General features: G+C 36.7%; 1 protein-coding gene across 7 annotated transcripts in view; it reads left to right on the forward strand.

The window, feature by feature from the left end:
• The window catches only part of LOC111510468 (anoctamin-3), a 96617-nt gene that overhangs the window by 47310 nt on the left and 30315 nt on the right, over positions 1-18992 (forward strand). For 6 of the 7 annotated variants that reach the window (XM_074173084.1, XM_074173085.1, XM_074173086.1 and 3 more), the window contains exons 6-8: positions 3700-3790; positions 3845-3971; positions 15315-15482. In XM_074173084.1, the coding sequence (XP_074029185.1) occupies positions 3700-3790; positions 3845-3971; positions 15315-15482 (386 nt within the window). The remainder of the gene's footprint in view (positions 1-3699; positions 3791-3844; positions 3972-15314; positions 15483-18992) is intronic. The other variant, XM_074173087.1, reaches the window with a different exon arrangement.

Below are 18992 nucleotides of genomic sequence, written 5' to 3' on the forward strand. Positions count from 1 at the left end.
GAAAACGTTAATTGAAAATACGTATTATAATACAATTTTAAAGGGAATCTGGAGGAATTTCACCACAAATACCACTTTATTGCTGCCCTGAGTGCCTCAACAGCATTGAGTGCAGCAGGGGTTCCTTGTAGTTATAAAACATCTTACACATCTACTCTGAGAGATATTGTTTTTGTTTCATCTATAGATTTCACAGATTCTATTCGTTTAGTCCTCGAATGAAAATATTATTCGACACTTATTGTATCCTATTGAACTCAATTCCACTAAATCTTCATAAATATAGAAGAAACACATACAATTTTTGACAAATTCATTGTAAGTATATTATAAAAAATTCATTTTCCGTAATGATACTCTTAGTTTTGATATTATATCCTGGTTTCGTGAAAAATGATTCCATGATGTTATGGTGTAATGAAACTCATTTTGACCTACAGATATATTTGAATTATTATCATAGGAATAGAATGCAATAAATGTGAAACCCTATTTATATTCGAGGTCTCATTGAGTGGACTTTGTAAAATTTATAGATAGAACAAAAATATTCCCTTTCAGATTAAATATATGAGACGTTGTCTAACAACTACTAGCAACTAATCATTGTGCATTGCGGAGAAAGTAAACGATGGAATCCGAATTCTTTGAAGTTATATGGAAAAAACTTGAGGACTGCAATTTTGACTATCGTAAGGACATGGAAGATAATATTATCGAGAAATGGTTTGAAAACACAAATATCCCAAATTTGGATGCGATGACATGTGACTTATATTTTTATTACGATCGTCAAATTTATCGTAGAACAAAGAAAGGCAGTCATAGGTATACGTCAATGCGTCACTGTGATTGGTGTCATCATGTGAATGTGGATCCACCCCGGTTCTACCCTGCTCCCTTCCAGAAATCTACCTCGATGGAAAAATAGCTTGTGGCAACACTGTACTCACGTCGACCCGATGAATGAGTGGAACAAACCACTCACGTCGATCCAACCGGATACCGTCCCACACCAGTTATAGGTTGGTCAATTGATTTGAAACGTATTATTCTTCAATGTATTCAAATTTATTTAAAGAAAATCATCGTACCATTGATATCAAGCATGCAGAGGTGAATCCATCTACCAAATTGTCACTTTGATCATTTTTGAAAAGGCAATATGAATAGACGAAAAACTTTGGGGTTGGAGGAATCTAGTAGGCTCGGGGTAGAAAATCAAGTATAAGGGCAACGGTGAACAGTGGTTATCAACAGCGATGGTACTTCAGATATGCTTTGCTTTGGATCCTCCCACATATTATATAATTCCGATATCTGAGCTAAATGCAGACTCTTGGACGAGTAGCGTAGACTGAACGGGCAAGTATGGAATAGGTAGTTCAAAATTCAAGAGCAGGACCAATGCCACAGTCGTGTTTTTTCGACAACCTATGTCTGTATGGAAGTAATCAGGCTGAAGGCAACTAGGCGAAAAATATTAGATTAGTACTGAAAATACGCAAACAATTTCGATTATCAACGGAAATTCCTAATAGATAATTTGTTAAAAGGAGTTGGGCGACAGTGAATATATAAGTATAAATTGAATATCTATTACAATCAAATTAATTATGTAGATTATATTGATGGTGAGAAATATATAGAATTTTGAAATTATGAATGTGCCGTGACATTTCACAGAAAAAAACAAACATGAGGAAAACGGTTAACATTTAGACCCTGAATGTATATCAGATATGGTTTGTCTGGATCTTATTTCATATCGAAGCCCCTGACAGATACCGCATACCTGTGTCGTAATTTTACGTTATACCAGTTTATTCTTGCTTTATTGAAGAAACATTTCATTGTGAAATTTTTACTGAAGTGTTATACAAAACGCAACACGTCTTTTGCTATACAATAACTTTTTCAGGCGTGTCTTTATTGGACCCCGTCAGCCATGAATTCTGCGGAAAACCATCACTCATGTACCTCATGGGTTTTGCTGGAGATAACAATAAAGGAATATTGAATGTCTAGTAGATCATTCATTATATAGACACGCCTGAGGATGAACACGCCTGAAGAATTTATTGTATAGCGAAACAAAATGAAGTTTTTCTTGAATATGTAATGAATTTTCATCAAGTATAGGCCGATTCCATCACATTCTTTTTTTTCATAGTAGGCGTTCTCGATTAGCGTTTGGTCAGTGACAGTGACAAAAGAGCTGACAGGTAGTGGTTGTACTTCATTTTCTCATCAATTACACCAAATACACCTGTATAACATTCATTTACTCATCACATACCTATCCCTGGTATGACTTCACCTCCTCTTTCGTTTCTTCAGAACTTACTCTGCACATTCAAATTTTCTGTCTTTTTCAACATGAATTTATCATTATCATAGTGAATATACCTGTGATTCCTACCTTTTCTTCAATTATTCATTGTCTCTCTAGGAATTCTAGGAATTTTGCCTATATCATCACGATGAGGTTGTCTATATTAATTTCAACCTTCACGTAATCCTACATGACATTGAGATGTGATTTTTAACAATTTCCTTCACATCGGCGTTTATTCTATTGGTTTGCTATTTTGGAAAGGAAATGAGTAGGTACTCACGTTGGTCTCTTACTCTATTAGCAATCAAAATACGTTATAAAAGCCACGTTGGAATCAGAAAATATTCAACTATGGTTCTCATTATCCAGACCATTGCATGATGCCACTTTCAGTGGAATCGAACTACCGAAACTGAAGCCTATACAGCACAATACATACATCCAAATATATCACTAGTTTCACTCCACGACGATTTTTTCCACACCAAAAGTATTGATCGCCTCATGTAACATAAAGGTATGTTGAAAGGTGAAAATGAAATTTTCTTCCACAATTATGTTTCGCATTAGAACTCTCCACTATATCCTCTTTATATTTTCATGATTCCATCTAAATTTCAAAGTTCCCTCTGTCAACTCGCAGAATCGTCAGGGCTTTTTTCAATTATGACTTCACAATGACAATGAAAGAACCTTCAGGAGGCCTCCTGGCATCTACCTTCAACAACATTCAGAAAAAGTGGTCTTGTGGGGTCCGAGTATGTAGTAGCAGCCGGTGAGCACATGAGATTTGAATTATCAGCACACAAAAGCTGAAACTGCACGAAAAACTTCAAGGCCATATGCCATACAACGTCATTATTGGTATTAGGAGGTCCAGAATCAGCTGTAATTTCCAAGGATATGTTACGTGCTACCCAAGGTGATGTTATCTTCGCGACTTCCGAGTTAAAATCATAGGCGGAGACTGAAAAGGAGGTTTTACGTTCATGATGTATCTCAAAGTTATATGACGTCACATACAACTCAAGGCTAAGTCATGGGCGTAGAGTGGAAAAGGAGTTTCAAGGTCAAGGTCAAAGTTAGTGGTGAGGGGTAGTGGGGGAGGTTCAGAATCGTCATTAGCACTCTACTGCTTCCTTATACCAGCTATATTTCCTACATCGCTCTTTCGAGATGATCCACATTTGTCTATTCCGAATAAGGCGTGTGCTCTTCCACCACTCTTGAGACTGATGATTATCTTTTTCTTCTGTCTTCATCCAGTTCTAAAATATTTGCATGTTCATTCGAGGTGAACTGAGAGAGAACATCACAAATATTTTCAACATCATTAACTAGCACATTTTATTTATTTTTAGCAACTATCTTCATGGAGTTCTGGCAAAGAAATCAGTCTGTACTCCAATTAGTTTGGAATGTGAAGTCACTCGAAAATGAAACAATGTTGAGGTGGTTACGATATCAAAATTTGAAGCGATTGATCGTTTAATAAATTTGTTATAGGCCGGAATATATAGAAAATGCTAAACGAATGAAATATTCTCCAGTAACAGAAACAAATGAGCCATATATAAATAGAAGAGTAATTTGCTTGGGGTACACCATAACTTTATTTTCATTGCTTCTCATGGTGAGTAAATTTGTAAGTGAATCTCAAAATGAATTTTTATTCAATATGATTTTCAATACCGAAACAAAATGATTCAGGAATACCAAGTAAGCTACAATGTAGCGTCTTAAATAAAATTCATTGTGGAAATGTATGATCATTATCAAAGAATGAAATCATTTCAGTTATTCTCCGCCTGATATGCGACTCAGACTATAACTCATGAGAACTGTCATTAGTTTCAGCCAGTGAACTTTTTTGATAAAAACAGACATATGTTCAAAACTACTTATTCGAAGATACAAGATGTTGAAAGTCGGTGTGGAAATGTAATTTTTTGTAGGTATCTCGGAAACTACCTATTGGAAAATTCATATCTAGGTCAAAGGATATCCCATGTAAGGTCGGTAATTTTATTTAGGTAGATGTTAGCAATACGAAGTCAGTAGTGGATAGAGAAACCATTCAGAAATCAACGTTTTTTCATTTTAATGGTATGTTAATTATTCGATACTCCTCAATTCGGAATTCTACATCTCTAGAAATGACATTTTCGTCAAAATTAGACTCATCCAATTAGGTGCAATGAATTAAGTGCTCCAAATTCTGAATATCACATAAGATTTATATGTAAATAAAAGGACTAGATTTGTGCTTAGTGCTACGACAGTAATCGAATTTCATAATAATAATAATGATAATAATAATTATCCAACAGTTAAAAACCATTTACAGGGTTAACTACGTATGTTAAAAAGTAATACAGGTGCTTATAACTACAATGATGAGAATGGAATGATAAGAAGGACGATTTGGAGAAACCTTCATTGTCGCAATGAACAATGATTCAGGATATCCAGGAACTTGAAAGAATTTGTTGACAGAAAAGGCAAAAGTTGGCCATAATCGGGAAAAGTGATGTCAGGAAGGTGGACATCGAAAAAAATGTGGCCATTGGAGATTGAAGTATTTGCTCATTAGCTGAAGTTAGGACTCAAGGTGAAAATAGGTGAATATGAAGTTTCAAACCACCTAATAGGATGAAGACCTGCGGATAGAGCATTCATCGACTAAGCGATATCTTATGGAGGCTAGTGAGGGGAATAAACGAGTGAGCACGGAGCGACTTATGAATGAGAGTCACGGACGTAGTAGCATAATGTTCTCTTCAACCGGTTTCTAGAAGTCCACATTTTTTGTTGTTGGTATATACAAGACATTGTGGGGTTTGAGGTAGTATCCACGTCCCTACCTTCTCTCCATACTAGGAATATGATTGAACGAGAACATTCCCAAATTTTTTGTATCAAGATGGAGTAGAAGAAAGCCAAACAGTTTCTTTCTTAAAAATTAATCACTCCTAAAGAGTGATTTATTCTTTATTGTATGTGGGTATCTTTCTAACAAAGTATGAAAAATATTGAAATTAGAAATGAATTATGTACCAACAACCCTCATTATCTTCAGCTAATGATTGCATTGTCATTGAATATAACTGCCACATTACTGTATTTCTTCAAGAAAAATATCTCCGAGCCGGTTTCTATAGTTTTTTCACAAGCTGCTTCTTTGTGTTATTCATATCAATTCTCTTTAATGATAAAACTAGTTGTAAACTGTTAAGGTGGTGGTTTACTCATGTCACAATGACAGTGCGTAATTACACTCATTCGCTCATTTGATTTAATTTCAGTGATAAAAATCTTTTTAAAATTGAAGGGAGCATGTTTTTATTGGAGATTAATTTTCGGGAAAAAAGTTTTGATTTTCTACTTCTCCATCTCAATAAAAAATGTAGAACACTTACAAACATTGTTATTTATAAAAATTAGGAAGTATAGAAAGCCAAAACTTTTTTCCATTATTGTATTTGGTATATCTAATCATTCTTGGAATCGAAAGCAGTCGCAGGCGACCAATCACTTCTTTCAGTTTATTCCAATAAACATAATAGAAACTTTTATTTCTGTTGAATATTTTCTGGAATAGTACTCTTACTATAACTTTCTTAGTAGGTAATATAATATACACCTTTAAATTTTTTCAGTAGGATTTTGCAAGTTTCATATTTTTTTTATAAAGATGGAGAAGTAAAAAGTCAAAAACTTTATTTCTCATTACCGCGTTTGATGTATCCAGTCGTTCTTGAAATCGAAAGTATTTGAAGGCAGTCAATCAGTTCCTCCAGTTCATTCCAATAGATATAATATTTCTGCTATATGTTTCCAGAGTTAGAACTCTTCCTATTCCTTTCTTAGTTGGACTCTCAAGCAGTTTTTCATTGGATAAGGTGAGATTACGTCAAATACTTATTTCTTATCGCTTTGTTTTCTCTCAATATATTTATATGCTGTCTCCGTTAATCCCAGTATATCTCCATAAAAATACATTTCAGATCTGAAATATTTTCTGAATGTAATTTCGTGAATATTTATTTATATAGAAAAAAGTATATTTTCAGGAGAGAATGATGTTTGGGAAAGAATGGTTTGAGCTTTCTATTTTCCCATCTTCATACAAAAAAATGTGAAAGAAAGCAATGAATTCCAAAATAAACTCTAGACAAAGATGTGTAGTTCATGCAAAGAATTTATGGTCTCAGATAGCGAATACATCATCAACATATTTCCACCATGATATTGGGCCATTCTGGTAAGTTTCCGTTTATGGTCTCTCAAAATGTTACTCAGAATCGGTAACTAGAGGGAACCCATTACCATTCCAAATTCATGTTGTTAAAAATCCTATCTGAACTGAAAGATTGTTTCATGGGTACATCATTTCGAAAGTTCCAAAATAGCTTCTTCATTCAGTTTTGTTTCATTTTTTTAGATTACTATCATTTCCTAATACAGTGTTTTTGTATGTGGTTTTGGAGCACCCTAAACTACCAAAAGTTGTACCATTTTCCTTGAACACGAAGTTGTCATCGATAAATTATGTCAATCACACCCATTTGGAGTTCCTGAGTTTCAATTCGAAGCAAATTCCGAACTCTTTCATATGGACAATTTTCTGAAGTTGTCATTTGGGAAGATGACGTGTCCACTAGAGAAGACCCTTTGACATTTCTTTTCATGATATTTTTTGGGTTCCTCGAATTTCGATTGCGTGTACTCTTAACTATAGTCTTTGCGAGATATGCTGCAGCACTGAAGTTTTCAGAATTCAATACTCGATATGGCAGACAACTAACTATATTTATATGGAAGGAACGCAAAATCACCCTGGAATGTGGAGGCTGTTCGAATGCCTAAGTATTACCACTACAATAGAAGCTATGATGTCACTTGGAGAAACGTATGCGTATTCATTACTGCCGATGAGTTGGGGTGAATTTATCAACAACCGCATAATTCTTGAATTGGAGTTGATAGGGTAGATTCCACTTTGGCCTGTTTTGCTGAAGGACCACCATCATTCGGTCTGCAGGACTGCATCTGATTACCGCGCATTCAATTGTTAAGGCTGAAATTTTTACTACACCTACCACAGTAAAACATTTTTGCACAAATATTCAGTACAACCGACAGTGAACTGAGGGTGGGAAGAGATAAATTGCTGTGCGTCTTCAATCTCACCAATGGCATCGCTAAAGGTCGTTCAAAGTCACACCATAAACTAATTTCTGAAATCACCAGGACGATAATACATAGTTGGAGATTGAATTGCCAAAGCATCAAGTTGGGTGACGTCAACTTCTTCGAAAATGAAGACGAATTATGTCCTCAAGGTCGTTTCAGATCAGACACAAAGTTATGCTGCCTCTGTGATATTAAGGCCACTAACACGCCTTTGCACGGGCGTTAAAGGTTATTTAAGGTCAAATCCAAAGTCATCTAGGTTAGCGTGATGTCGAATCCATTTCTAAATCGAAAATAGAAGGCATACTCAAAGCCGTTTGAGAAGCGGCTTCAATGTCACCAATGACATCACTTAAGGTCGTTCAAGGTCAAACCAAAAACGAATATCAGAAGTCACCAGAAGAATAATATATAGTTGAAGATCGAGCTGCCCACCCTCATAGTCGCATCACGTTAGTTGCCGTCAACTTCTTCGACATTGAAGACGAATGATGCCCTCAAAGTTGTTTTAGATTATACATAAAGTTACGCTGCCTGTGTGATGTCAAGGCTATTAACACACCTTTTCAAGGGAGTTAAAGGTCATTTAAGGTCAAATCCAAAGTCATCTAGGTTAGTGTGATGTCGAAGTTATTTCAAAATCGAAGATGGAAGGTCGTTTCGAAGTCAGAGTCGGAAGGCGTTCTCCATATAGTTCAAGGTCAATATAAAGTCACGTAGCATGTGGTGTAAATGTTGTTTTGAAGTCAAGTTATGGAGTTAGGTACCGAAATTGACATAAACTAGTATATTTCGATATATTTTTTGTTCATCTAACTTTTAACATGTTATGTATGGACTACCCATGTTAGAGATATAGCCAAGGTCATTTCCCGGAGTGCATTCACATTAAGTATCTCACGCTGGATACCAGGAATTCAATAGACGCTGCAATTCTACCCAAGCTTGCTCGATATTACAAATAAGAGTTTTTCTTAGTTTAAGTTCAGTTTTGATTGTACCTTTGGCTTTGATATTGCTAATAAAATATTACTGTAACTCAACTTTAGTTTTTCGGAAAAAGTTTCATTTTTAAAAATGGACTTCGAAAGCTCCCAAATTGAATTAGCATAACTGCTTATTAAATATGTTTGAATATTTAGCAGTCTATTTGTGACATAGGAGATATTTTACACGTAAAGAGTCAATATGACGAATGTTGAATATTTTTCTTTTTGCTCTAGTATCCAGATGTTGACTGAAAGATGCGAAAATTTTGATATATGAATCTTCAAAGTTCACCACGTCTAGGGCAGAATTGAGATCACTGGGAAGTCTTGCTTCTTGTCTTTCATTTTCAAAAATTGGGCACTCCAGGATAATGTGTTTCACACTGTTGATCACACCACAAATATCACACTCCGCAGCATATTCTTTCTTCATAAGGCGAGTAAGAATGACCTGATGTCTTCGTTGGGCTGATTGGTAGTTCTGGAAGCGCATGCCGGGATTTCTCCCACGTAATTTATTTGATTCCATGGCCATCCATCCTGTGTTTGCTATTAGTTTTTTTATGATTTTAAAGTAATCTGAGTGGGAAATTTGTTCAAACAGTGTTGCGGAAGGAGTAACTGTAACATTGTGAGCGACTGCATCGGCTTTCTCATTGCCTCTGATTCCAGTATGGGAAGGTATCCAGATTAGTTTAATACATTTTTGATTCTGCATTAGCTTGGATATCCTTTCCTTTATACGAACAAGTAGTGAATTCCTTGGGTATAACTGTCTGATTCCATGAATTGCACTGAGAGGATCGGTGTCTTTCACAGTGTGCTACGGCTTGATCTATGTCGTATAGTTCACCTGTATAACACCACAGATTGACGGCAGACGGTTGGCAAGCTCCGTATCACACACAATCAGAAGATTTCGAAGCATCTGTGTATAAGTGTTTGTATTCCATGAAGTTGGAGATTATTTCAGAGAAAGTTTTATGGATGAAACTTGGTGTGATATAATTTTTCCTGTGGGTGGAGAGTTGGGTGTTACAGGATGGGATCTTTATGATCCATGGTGGTGGAGAGCAGAAACCAAGTGACGTGACATTATTAGGGACTACAGGATTATTAGGAATTTTTTACATTTTTGCGTAGAGTGGTAAAGCACCTTTATTACTTTGAAAAGAAGGGGAAATCTATTACTGAAGGTATAGTGATAGGCGGGGTTGTTTATATTACCAGAAATTCTTGCAGCATAAGTCAGGGTCATGTATTCACGGCGAAGATCGAGAGGCTGTTCTCCTGCTTCGATAAGTAAACTTTCCACTGGACTACTACGGTATGCTCCTAAGGCTATCCTAATGGCGGCATGTTGAATGACATCCAGCTGTTTAAGAGCTGATTTTGCAGTAGAGTAGGCAATACATCCATAGTCTATTGTAGATCTTATTAGCGCCCGATAGATGGTTAACAAAGTATTGCAGTCCGCTCTCCAGGTGTGATTTGACAAGACTTTCATTAGCAGGTTCAAACCATTTTGACAAGATTTCTTAACATTGCGAATATGAGCGTTCCAATTCAGTTTGTAGTCAAACGTCATCCCAAGAAACTTCGTTTCCTCAACGAATTCTAACTGCTGTCCATTAAGTGTGAAGTTTGGGAAACTAGTTGCTTGCTGTTTGGAAAATAGAAGGCATTTGGTCTTCGATGGTGATAATTGGAAACCTGTATTGAGGGACCTTGGTATCGACTCCGGAAGAAGTGACTCCAATGTGTTTATATTTCTGCCACTGACAAATAGGACTAGGTCATCGGCGTATAGCAGCCCTTTGACTAGGGATTTGATATTCTTCAAGATGTCGTTGGTGGCTATGAGGAAGAGGGTGCCGCTGAGTGATGATCGCTGAGGGGTTCCGTTTCTGAAGTACTTCTTCTCAAAGTTTATGCCATTAGCTCTCACAGAAAAGGATCTATTTTTCAAGAAATTTTCTATAAAAGCAAGTGAATTTCCTTGGATATGCCAATTTTTCATCTCTTCCAATACGTTGCGATTCCAAACTGTATTGAATGCTCGACGAATATCGAAAAAGATGGCTATAACCTTGTGTCGATTTGCGAAGGACTCGTGTATGGCTGACTGTAGGATAACCAGATTGTCTGTTGTTGAGCGGTTTTTGCGAAATCCACTTTGTTGGAGAATTATCAGGTTATTCTTCTCGAGAAAAAACTGTAGTCTAGCGTTCAAAATCTTCTCCAATACCTTACACATGGTGGAGATAAGGGAAATAGGTCTATATGAGTCGGGATTAGATTCTGTTTCAGAAGAGGCAGTACAATAGAATTAGACCAAGATGTGGGAAGTTGTCTGGTGCGGTATAAAGTGCTGTAAATCCCTAGGAGATGGAGTTTGCCGGATTGTGGCAGTTTCGTGATAAGGGATATAAGGGATGTTATCTGGCCCCGTTGTATGGCCTTTCACTCCAGACAATGCCTCTTCGAGTTCATCCATGGTTATATCGATGTTTAGTAAATTTTCATCGTCGTCTTCAATTACAAAAAGATTGGAGTCTATGACTCCCCTTCTTTCTAAAAAGTTAATATCGTAGTTGACGTCACTAGACTGTTGCTGGAATTTGATAGCTAGAATGTTACCAATCTCGCGACTATTTGATACGACGATATCGTCATCAATAAGGGAGGAAATGTGATTTCCTTTCGACCTTCGGATACTGTTTATTTTTACCCATACTTCAGCTATTGAAGTGTGCTGGTTCAAAGTGTTTACATAATTTTTCTAAGATTTTCGTTAGCTTTGCTTTAGAAAAAATCGTTGGCGAGCTCTGAGCCGATTAAATTCGACTTTGTTCTCAAGGGAGAAATGTCGTTTCAATCTGTTGAAAGAACGTTTGCACTCAAATGTTGCTGCCTGACATTTGTCGTTCCACCATGGTACTGGATAGTGATGTGTTAATTGTGAATTTTTACCTATGGCAGTGGATGCCGATTCGATTATAATTTTGGTGAATTTCCCCACCAGCGTATTCACGTCATAATCAAAATTTGTAGAAGAAATATCTGATAACTTGGAGTCAATGAGGTTCTCATAGTGAGTCCATTTGTCATGCTGTACATTCTTGAGTGTCCATGTGGGATGATATATTGGTGTCTGAAATGAGTTATCATTGCTTTCAATCAAGATTGGAAAATATCACTATCGTATACTTGTGATCATACTTTCCAAGATAGCGATATAGAAATCGTTGGCGTGCAAAAGGCTAAGTCTATAGCGGAATGGTTGCCAGATGTGCTATTGATTCTCGTAAATTCACCATTATTTAATATAACGAAGTTGGAGAGGTTGATGTATTGTTAGAAGATGCGCAGGCCCATAGAGGATTGTGGGCGTTGAAATCTCCCACAATAATGAAGGGTTTTGGAAGCTGTTGAATTATCGTATCAAGTTCTCGAAAAGTTAACTCTACTTTCGGTGGAATATATACGTTGCATGTGAATAATTTTCGCGGAAATGTGACAAGAACTGCTATAACTTCGAGTTCTGACGTTATTGAAACCATTTTTGAAGCGATCGATTCTTTAGTATAAATGGTGACTCCACCGCAAGCTCTAAGTGGGCTATTTCTAATTTTATGGAAAGAGTTGTAAGATATCATTTCGTATGTATGTGCATTCTTGAAGTTAGTTTCCTGCAAACATATTACTTAGGGGTTTACCTTATTCATCAGTTGGAGCATTTCCAGAAGGGAAAATACTCCATTTATGTTCCATTGAAGAATGAATTCTGTTAAGAAAAATTAAGAAAAGGGGGGTCATGAACTTCAATAGGTTTCTTGTGAGAGGTAGCTTTAGTTTTCAAAAAGGGAAATATTTGAGTTTGTTTCGAGTTAATTATTCAATTGTTTCATCAACTTCCTCTTTAATTTTGTGATACGAGCCTTAATACTTCGTTCAGTCAGAGCTGGGTATATATTTGTTAATATATCCATGAGAGAATGCATGTTGTCAGTATATTCACGTGCTATACTGAGAGGATCGGATGACCCGTACGTATTTTCCAAAAAACTGACTATTTGATTGAAGTCTATAGAAAAGGGTGGTGATTCATCGTCAAATATCCTTTTCGCTGAAGAAAGGTGTGCAGCTGTAGCGTTTGATGAGGTTTTTTTTTGGGTTTCTTATGAGTTTGCGAAAACGACTTAATAAACACGGGCTGTTTAGGGTGGATTGGAGTCGGTGTTTGATAACGTGGGGCTTGTTACCTCTGATCTTGAACGTTTTTGTGTTGGGTTGGTGATTTGTGTTGGAATGACCACACGTTCATTTTCCAATTGGTTTTTGGGACTAACCGTGGTAGGGATATCATTAACTGTTTCCGTGCAAGCGGCGGCTACATGACCATCTTTTTTACATTTGAAGCAGGTTAGCTTGTCTTCGGATAGAAAGATACGGTATGGAGTGTTTTCGAAAAGAATAACAATTGATTCTGGGAAGGCAGAAGTGTCGGTTTGAACGTAGACTTGCCTCCGGAAACTAAGAATATGGCTGAACTCTGGTTGCGAAATCCCGATTCTGAGAAAGTTTATAGAGGACATAAGGCTCAAACCTAAGTCTTTAAGGCTATTTTCAATTATGATGTGGGGAATTGACGGGCATACATTTGATAGGATTAAACGAGTTGTGGATGTTATTAACCTCCATGCTTTCAGTAGTTGTTGGTTCACCACTATTTCTCCACCTTGTTGAAGGAAAGTATCTACAACTGCAAGACTGAAAAGGTATATACAAACTCTGTTATTGGAGATCCTGAAGGAGAAAATTATATTTTTAGGTTGAACTTTGGTTCCGATGGCGATGATGTACTCCTGTATTTTAACTCCTTCGATAGAATTGAAGAGTATGTCTTGCTCTCTGGATGGTAATTTGAAGTTTTGGACTGCAGTAGAGTATGAGTTGGATTGAACATTTGATTGATTACTTTGAGTGTCCCTGTAGTCAGAAACACTCGGTATGTTAGTGGAGTTCATGGTAGTATCAGGAATATATGCCAATAATATTCGGCATACCCCTCTGAAAAAAACACTTTATCTTTCGCTTAGGAAAAAAGTCTCACCGATATAAATTGAAATCAAGGTCTTACTACACTTTTTACACCTTCTTTTAGTTTTATCACTTGTAGAATTTATTAGCGGACACTACAACCATTCACGACGGATTGTCAGAGTCGACTGGCGTATAATTCTGTTCATGTGTTTATTCCGTTAACTAGCTATCGTCTCCCCATGAACTATTACCCTTAAAAGTCAGACCTGAGAATTATCGAGATCGAGTTTATTTTGAACTCATTTATTTTCTTACTTCCTTCGGAAGTTTGCCATAATTTTTCTATGAAGATGGAGAATTGAAGCCAAAAAGACTTATTTCCCATAACTTTATTCAAACGAGATTCCTATGGCTGGTATGAAAGCAAATAAGCTTGTGAATATCTTTACGTACTGTAGATTTTTCTCATCCTTGACATAAAGTTATGATGTTATGAATGCTTGTTGCACCCGCAATTTTTATACTTATGAATTTGTTAAATGATCAAATAGATCTAGTTACTCACCTGTTTTCAAATTAGCATATCCAACTTGTCACAAGTAAACAAAATTTGGGTACTCAATTAAGCTAAGTGCCTCTATTATTACCTGCAGTGGTGTTATATGAGGGTTAATGTAATACATCATTTTTAGTTTAATATATGTATAAATTTGAAAATGTCCTTATAGAACGGAACTACAGTAACGTTAGTTACAAATAAAAGTGGTAAAAACATAGAAAGTTTCAATTCTCTTTTCTTCACGATATTATATACATCTCTGTTTGACAGTTCTCCTGATTTACATGTTGTTTATTGAAATGTTTCTACGGTTTCATATTTGTTATACTACAAATAGTTCTCTTCACAACTAATACACTGTAGTCACCCCATATTTCACAATAGGTAAATTTTATATCGTAATTTCAAATTTAAACCTCAAATTTGTAATGACGCTGTTTAATATTCTGCATGGTGGAAAATTTATACTACTAGATATCAGAGGTGAAAAATATGAAAATATGTTTTTACAGAATAATTGATAAAGTACTGACGAATTTTATGAAACTGATCCAAAATTGTAATTGCGGTTTGTTACTGTCAGTGAATTTAAAATTTTTTTTTTCCAAAAATCAATCTCTCCTAAAAGATTCCTATAGCTGGGATTTAATCAAATAAGCGAATGAATGTCATCTTACTGTCTTTGTGACATAAGTAGAATTAACTCATACGTGATATAAAGTTGTAATGTTATGAGTGATTTGAGTGCTTCAACTTCTAATGTTATCCAGATTAGTGCTGAGAAGGCAATAAGACAAGTGTCTGATTCCGAACCATTGATGTACGCCATTGAAAATGACAGTGTTCCATGTAAGTGAACCATTTATCTTTTTCATATAGGTACTTAATTGTTTAGCAATCCTGTGAATGATTTCTGATTCAATTCCATAACGAATGTTGGGAGTACCAACTGAATTGGAAAAACTTGTATAATTCAATGTTCAAATAAAAATAGTTGGTTGAAACCTTTCTTTCCCAGAAAATAAAAGCAATTGTTCATTAAAAATATAAGTTGTTCGGATCAGTAGCCACATCGTTTCATTTTTATTACTTTGCGCCAGTTTATGGATTTACGAGTTTATCGGATGCATAAATTGATGATGAATTCATATTTTTCGTCGACCCAACCGTATCTTTTTTATTTCAGTTGTTTCTGGTTATACTAGGCGTTCTTGGTGTCATGATTTACAGAATAAGCGTCGATATGATGTTAATTCGAAGTAGTAAAGATGAAATCATCATAGAAAATACAAGAGTTATCGCGGCCGTTACCGGAGCATGCATGAACGCTACATTCATATTCATTTTCAGGGCTGTAAGTATGGACAGTAGTTACTAACGTCATTCGTTTCTATGAGATTGTTTCAAAAGTTTTGTCCGTTTTAATATCATGTGTTTTTTAGGTCCTCATTCCAATGGATATTTATTCAACTGTGTATATAATGCTGGTAATGGTGACAGAGAATGCTATACTCTATACATTGCTGCTCTTTATTTTTTCCAAATTTCAATTATTTGACTATTTCCAGTTTATTACTACAAGCATATGTTGTAGTTCAACGAATTTCGGCCAATTTTTCTCTACGAATTCATACTGACCCAAAGCGCAAAACAGCGAAAAATTAACCAGGCATTTGGCAATTATAGTGTTTTTTTTGTACCTTGGGAGCTGTCTGACTTTTCCATCAGTCTCGTTTCCTGTACTCGTTTGTACAGGTTCCGTGTTGTATTCATATATTGCCTGCCTCCTGTGATTCAGTGTCTCACATTCGCATAAGATGTGTAGAGCTGTTTCTGTCCCTTCGTTGCATAATCTGCAGATGAGGTCCCCGTTGTACAGCCCCATTTTATTCAGGTGTCCTCTAAGCGGACAATGTCCGGTTAGTAACCCTGTAATTATTCTGAGCCGATTCCTACTATATTGAAGTAGTTTTTCGGTTCTTTTCTCGGACGATTCCCTAATGAAGATTTTACTGTGTTTGTTGCCAGGTACTTTTGTCCAGTACTCTGTATGCTTCTTATTGGTCCATGTCCTAATCTGTTTTCGTACCAATGATTTTGGTACCCCCAGAGCTGGTTCAGGACCTATATATGAAGTTGATGATCCGCGTCTAGCGCATTCATCAGCTTTATCATTACCTGTGAATCCTGAATGCCGTGGCACCCAGTACAAAGTCAATTTGTTCCTGTTTGCAAATTCATTCAGTTCTTCATGGCATTTCCAGACCAGTTTTCATGTCACCTTCGGGTTTGTCAGAGTCCCTAGTGCGCTCTTGCTGTCTGTAAAAATATTGATCCACTCATTTCTTTGAGGTCTCAATTCAATAAGCCTTGCACACTGCAAGATAGCATACATTTCCGCCTGAAAGACGGATGTGTATAGTCCTAGCGGATAGCTGTAGTTTAGATTTCTATCCGCTCGGTATATTCCAGCTCCCGTTTCATGTTTGGTCTTCGATCCATCTTTATACCAGGTGTTTTTTCCAAACATGTTTTCGGGATGACTAATGGTCTTCCACTCTTCACGGCTTATGATTTTGGCCGTGAAGTTTGTGTTAAAGGTGTACTTCGGTGTCATGTGATCCGTGCACATATTCAATATGTGCTCCTCCACACTGAATTGGCCCATCCTGGCCTCCCGCATTATCACAAAGTGTAAAGGAGGTAGATTCAGGAGTGTCTCCAATGGAGCTGTTGGGGTAGTTCTCATTGCTCCCGTCATTCCCAAACATGCAAGTCTTTGCACCCTGCATAGTTTGTTGATGGCGGTCGCCTGCTTCATCTTTGGCCACCAGACCAGAGATGCGTATGTTATCATGGGTTTATCCACCATCGTGTATAGCCAATATACCATGTCTGGTTTTAGTCCCCATGTTTTTCCATATGTGCGTCTGGCGAGCATCAGTGCTACCTCCGCTTTCCTCTTCATCCTGTCCAAGTGTGGGTTCCAGGTCAGTTTGGAATCTAGGATTATTCCCAGATATTTAACCTCCCCCGACACTTGTACAATGATATTGTTAATGAATGCACTGTTCGACGATGGTTTCGTTCCGGAGATTTTAGCCTCGAAGATGAGCCCCGAAGTGGTCGTCCACACTGGTGAGGACCCTGGTGGAGACTGACCCATCAATAACGGTGGAGAAAGAACTGGGCGTTAGCTCCCATGTGGTTTTTGATAGTTTGAAACAAACGTATTGGAAAGATGAAAGAGCTCGAAAAGTGGGAGCCCCACGACTTGAACAATCGACAGAAATTGTAACGTTTCGAAGTAATCAAAACAATTTTTTTTAATCGGATCGTCGCGTATGATGAAAAGTGGATCATCTACGAGAACAGGAGACGTTAAGGTTGGTTGGACACTGATGAGCCACCCAGCCACCAAAAAAGACCATAGTTACTTTATGGTGATTAACGGTTAGTGTAATTCACTCTAACTTGCTGCAAACGGGTCAAACCATCACAGCAGAGTGAGGAAATCGACGAAATGTATCGGAAATTATGTCAGCAGCAACCGGCAGAGGTCCGATCCTGCACCGCGACAACGCCTGCATATTCCACGAATCACCATCAGAAAATCAAACGAAATGAGCGTCAAAGTTCTGCCTCACCCACCATGCTCCCCAGACCTCTCAGCAATCAGGAGCAGACAAAAAGGCCTTCGTCAATTTCATCGAATCCCGAGAACACACTTTTTATGCTGATGGAAATAATTGACTCGTGTCACGTTGGCAAAAGTGATTCAAATGGCGCTCATTTAGATTAAATTGAATAAGTATTCTCTGATATATCAGAGTTTGAAGAAGACTCATAAAAACGGACAAAGCTTATGAAACACCTTGATATATGTCAACTAAAAAAAGTTTCACCCATTCATTATTGAATAAGTGATTTTTGACGTACAGATGCAGGAAAGTGCGCCAATGTCACGAAAACTATAATCTAGCTTTGTGAATGAGTTTCATAAATGATAATATAATTTCCATAAAACACGAATTTTTTTATCAAGAATGAAAATTAAATGAACCATTCATGTACTAATTTGTTTAAAAATATATGTTTAAAATATGTTTTTTCCGTTAACCAGCTATCGCACCCCTACGAACGACAACCCTCAGAAGTCGAAAATTATGCGGCCTAAGGACTAACACGGTATAACCTTTTAACGTGTGATTCCTAACAGGGGTTCCAATCCGTGTTAGGTTAGGTTAGGTTAGCTTAGGATAGCAAGTGAAAATGGAGCGTTCAGCCAGGGGCTTGAACCATTGACTCACACATCGGCCAATTGACTGAGTGAACAAAGCACCCACGTCGAACCGCCCAGCTACCGACCGACCGAATCAATAAAGTGTATAATAATACATTATTGATAATTCTTAGAGACATTTTTTGTGAAAAAATCAATGTTTCCTACTGTTTTTTGTTTGGTGTATATTCTTCCACAATATGAATAATGAATGGAGTTGTATCAATAGAGAATCTGCTGAACTGAATGGTTAACTGGAAAGTTCACCTCGAAAAATTACTACTATAAACCACTGAAGAATCAATTAGTCTATAACTTGTCCTATTCACAAATTTTTCCTACGTTTGTGATCGTTATTTATAATTGAGAAGCTGTTTTCAAGTGAATTTGGGGTTTTGAAAATGGACAAGAATTAATTTTTTTTTCAATGGATCATTCAATTTGTAGGCGTAATTTATGAATACGACAATTTACTGACTGAATGGACTCTTCAGTAGTTTATATTACACAGTAACTTTTCGGGGTGAATTTTTTAGTATTTCAGATTCTCTATTGATTCAAATTTGTTTATTTTTCAGATTG

This window comes from Leptinotarsa decemlineata, unplaced genomic scaffold (assembly GCF_025532065.1).
Source record: "Leptinotarsa decemlineata unplaced genomic scaffold, Ldec_3_MD MMD2_tig00000199_RagTag_RagTag, whole genome shotgun sequence".
Lineage (NCBI taxonomy): Eukaryota > Metazoa > Arthropoda > Insecta > Coleoptera > Chrysomelidae > Leptinotarsa > Leptinotarsa decemlineata.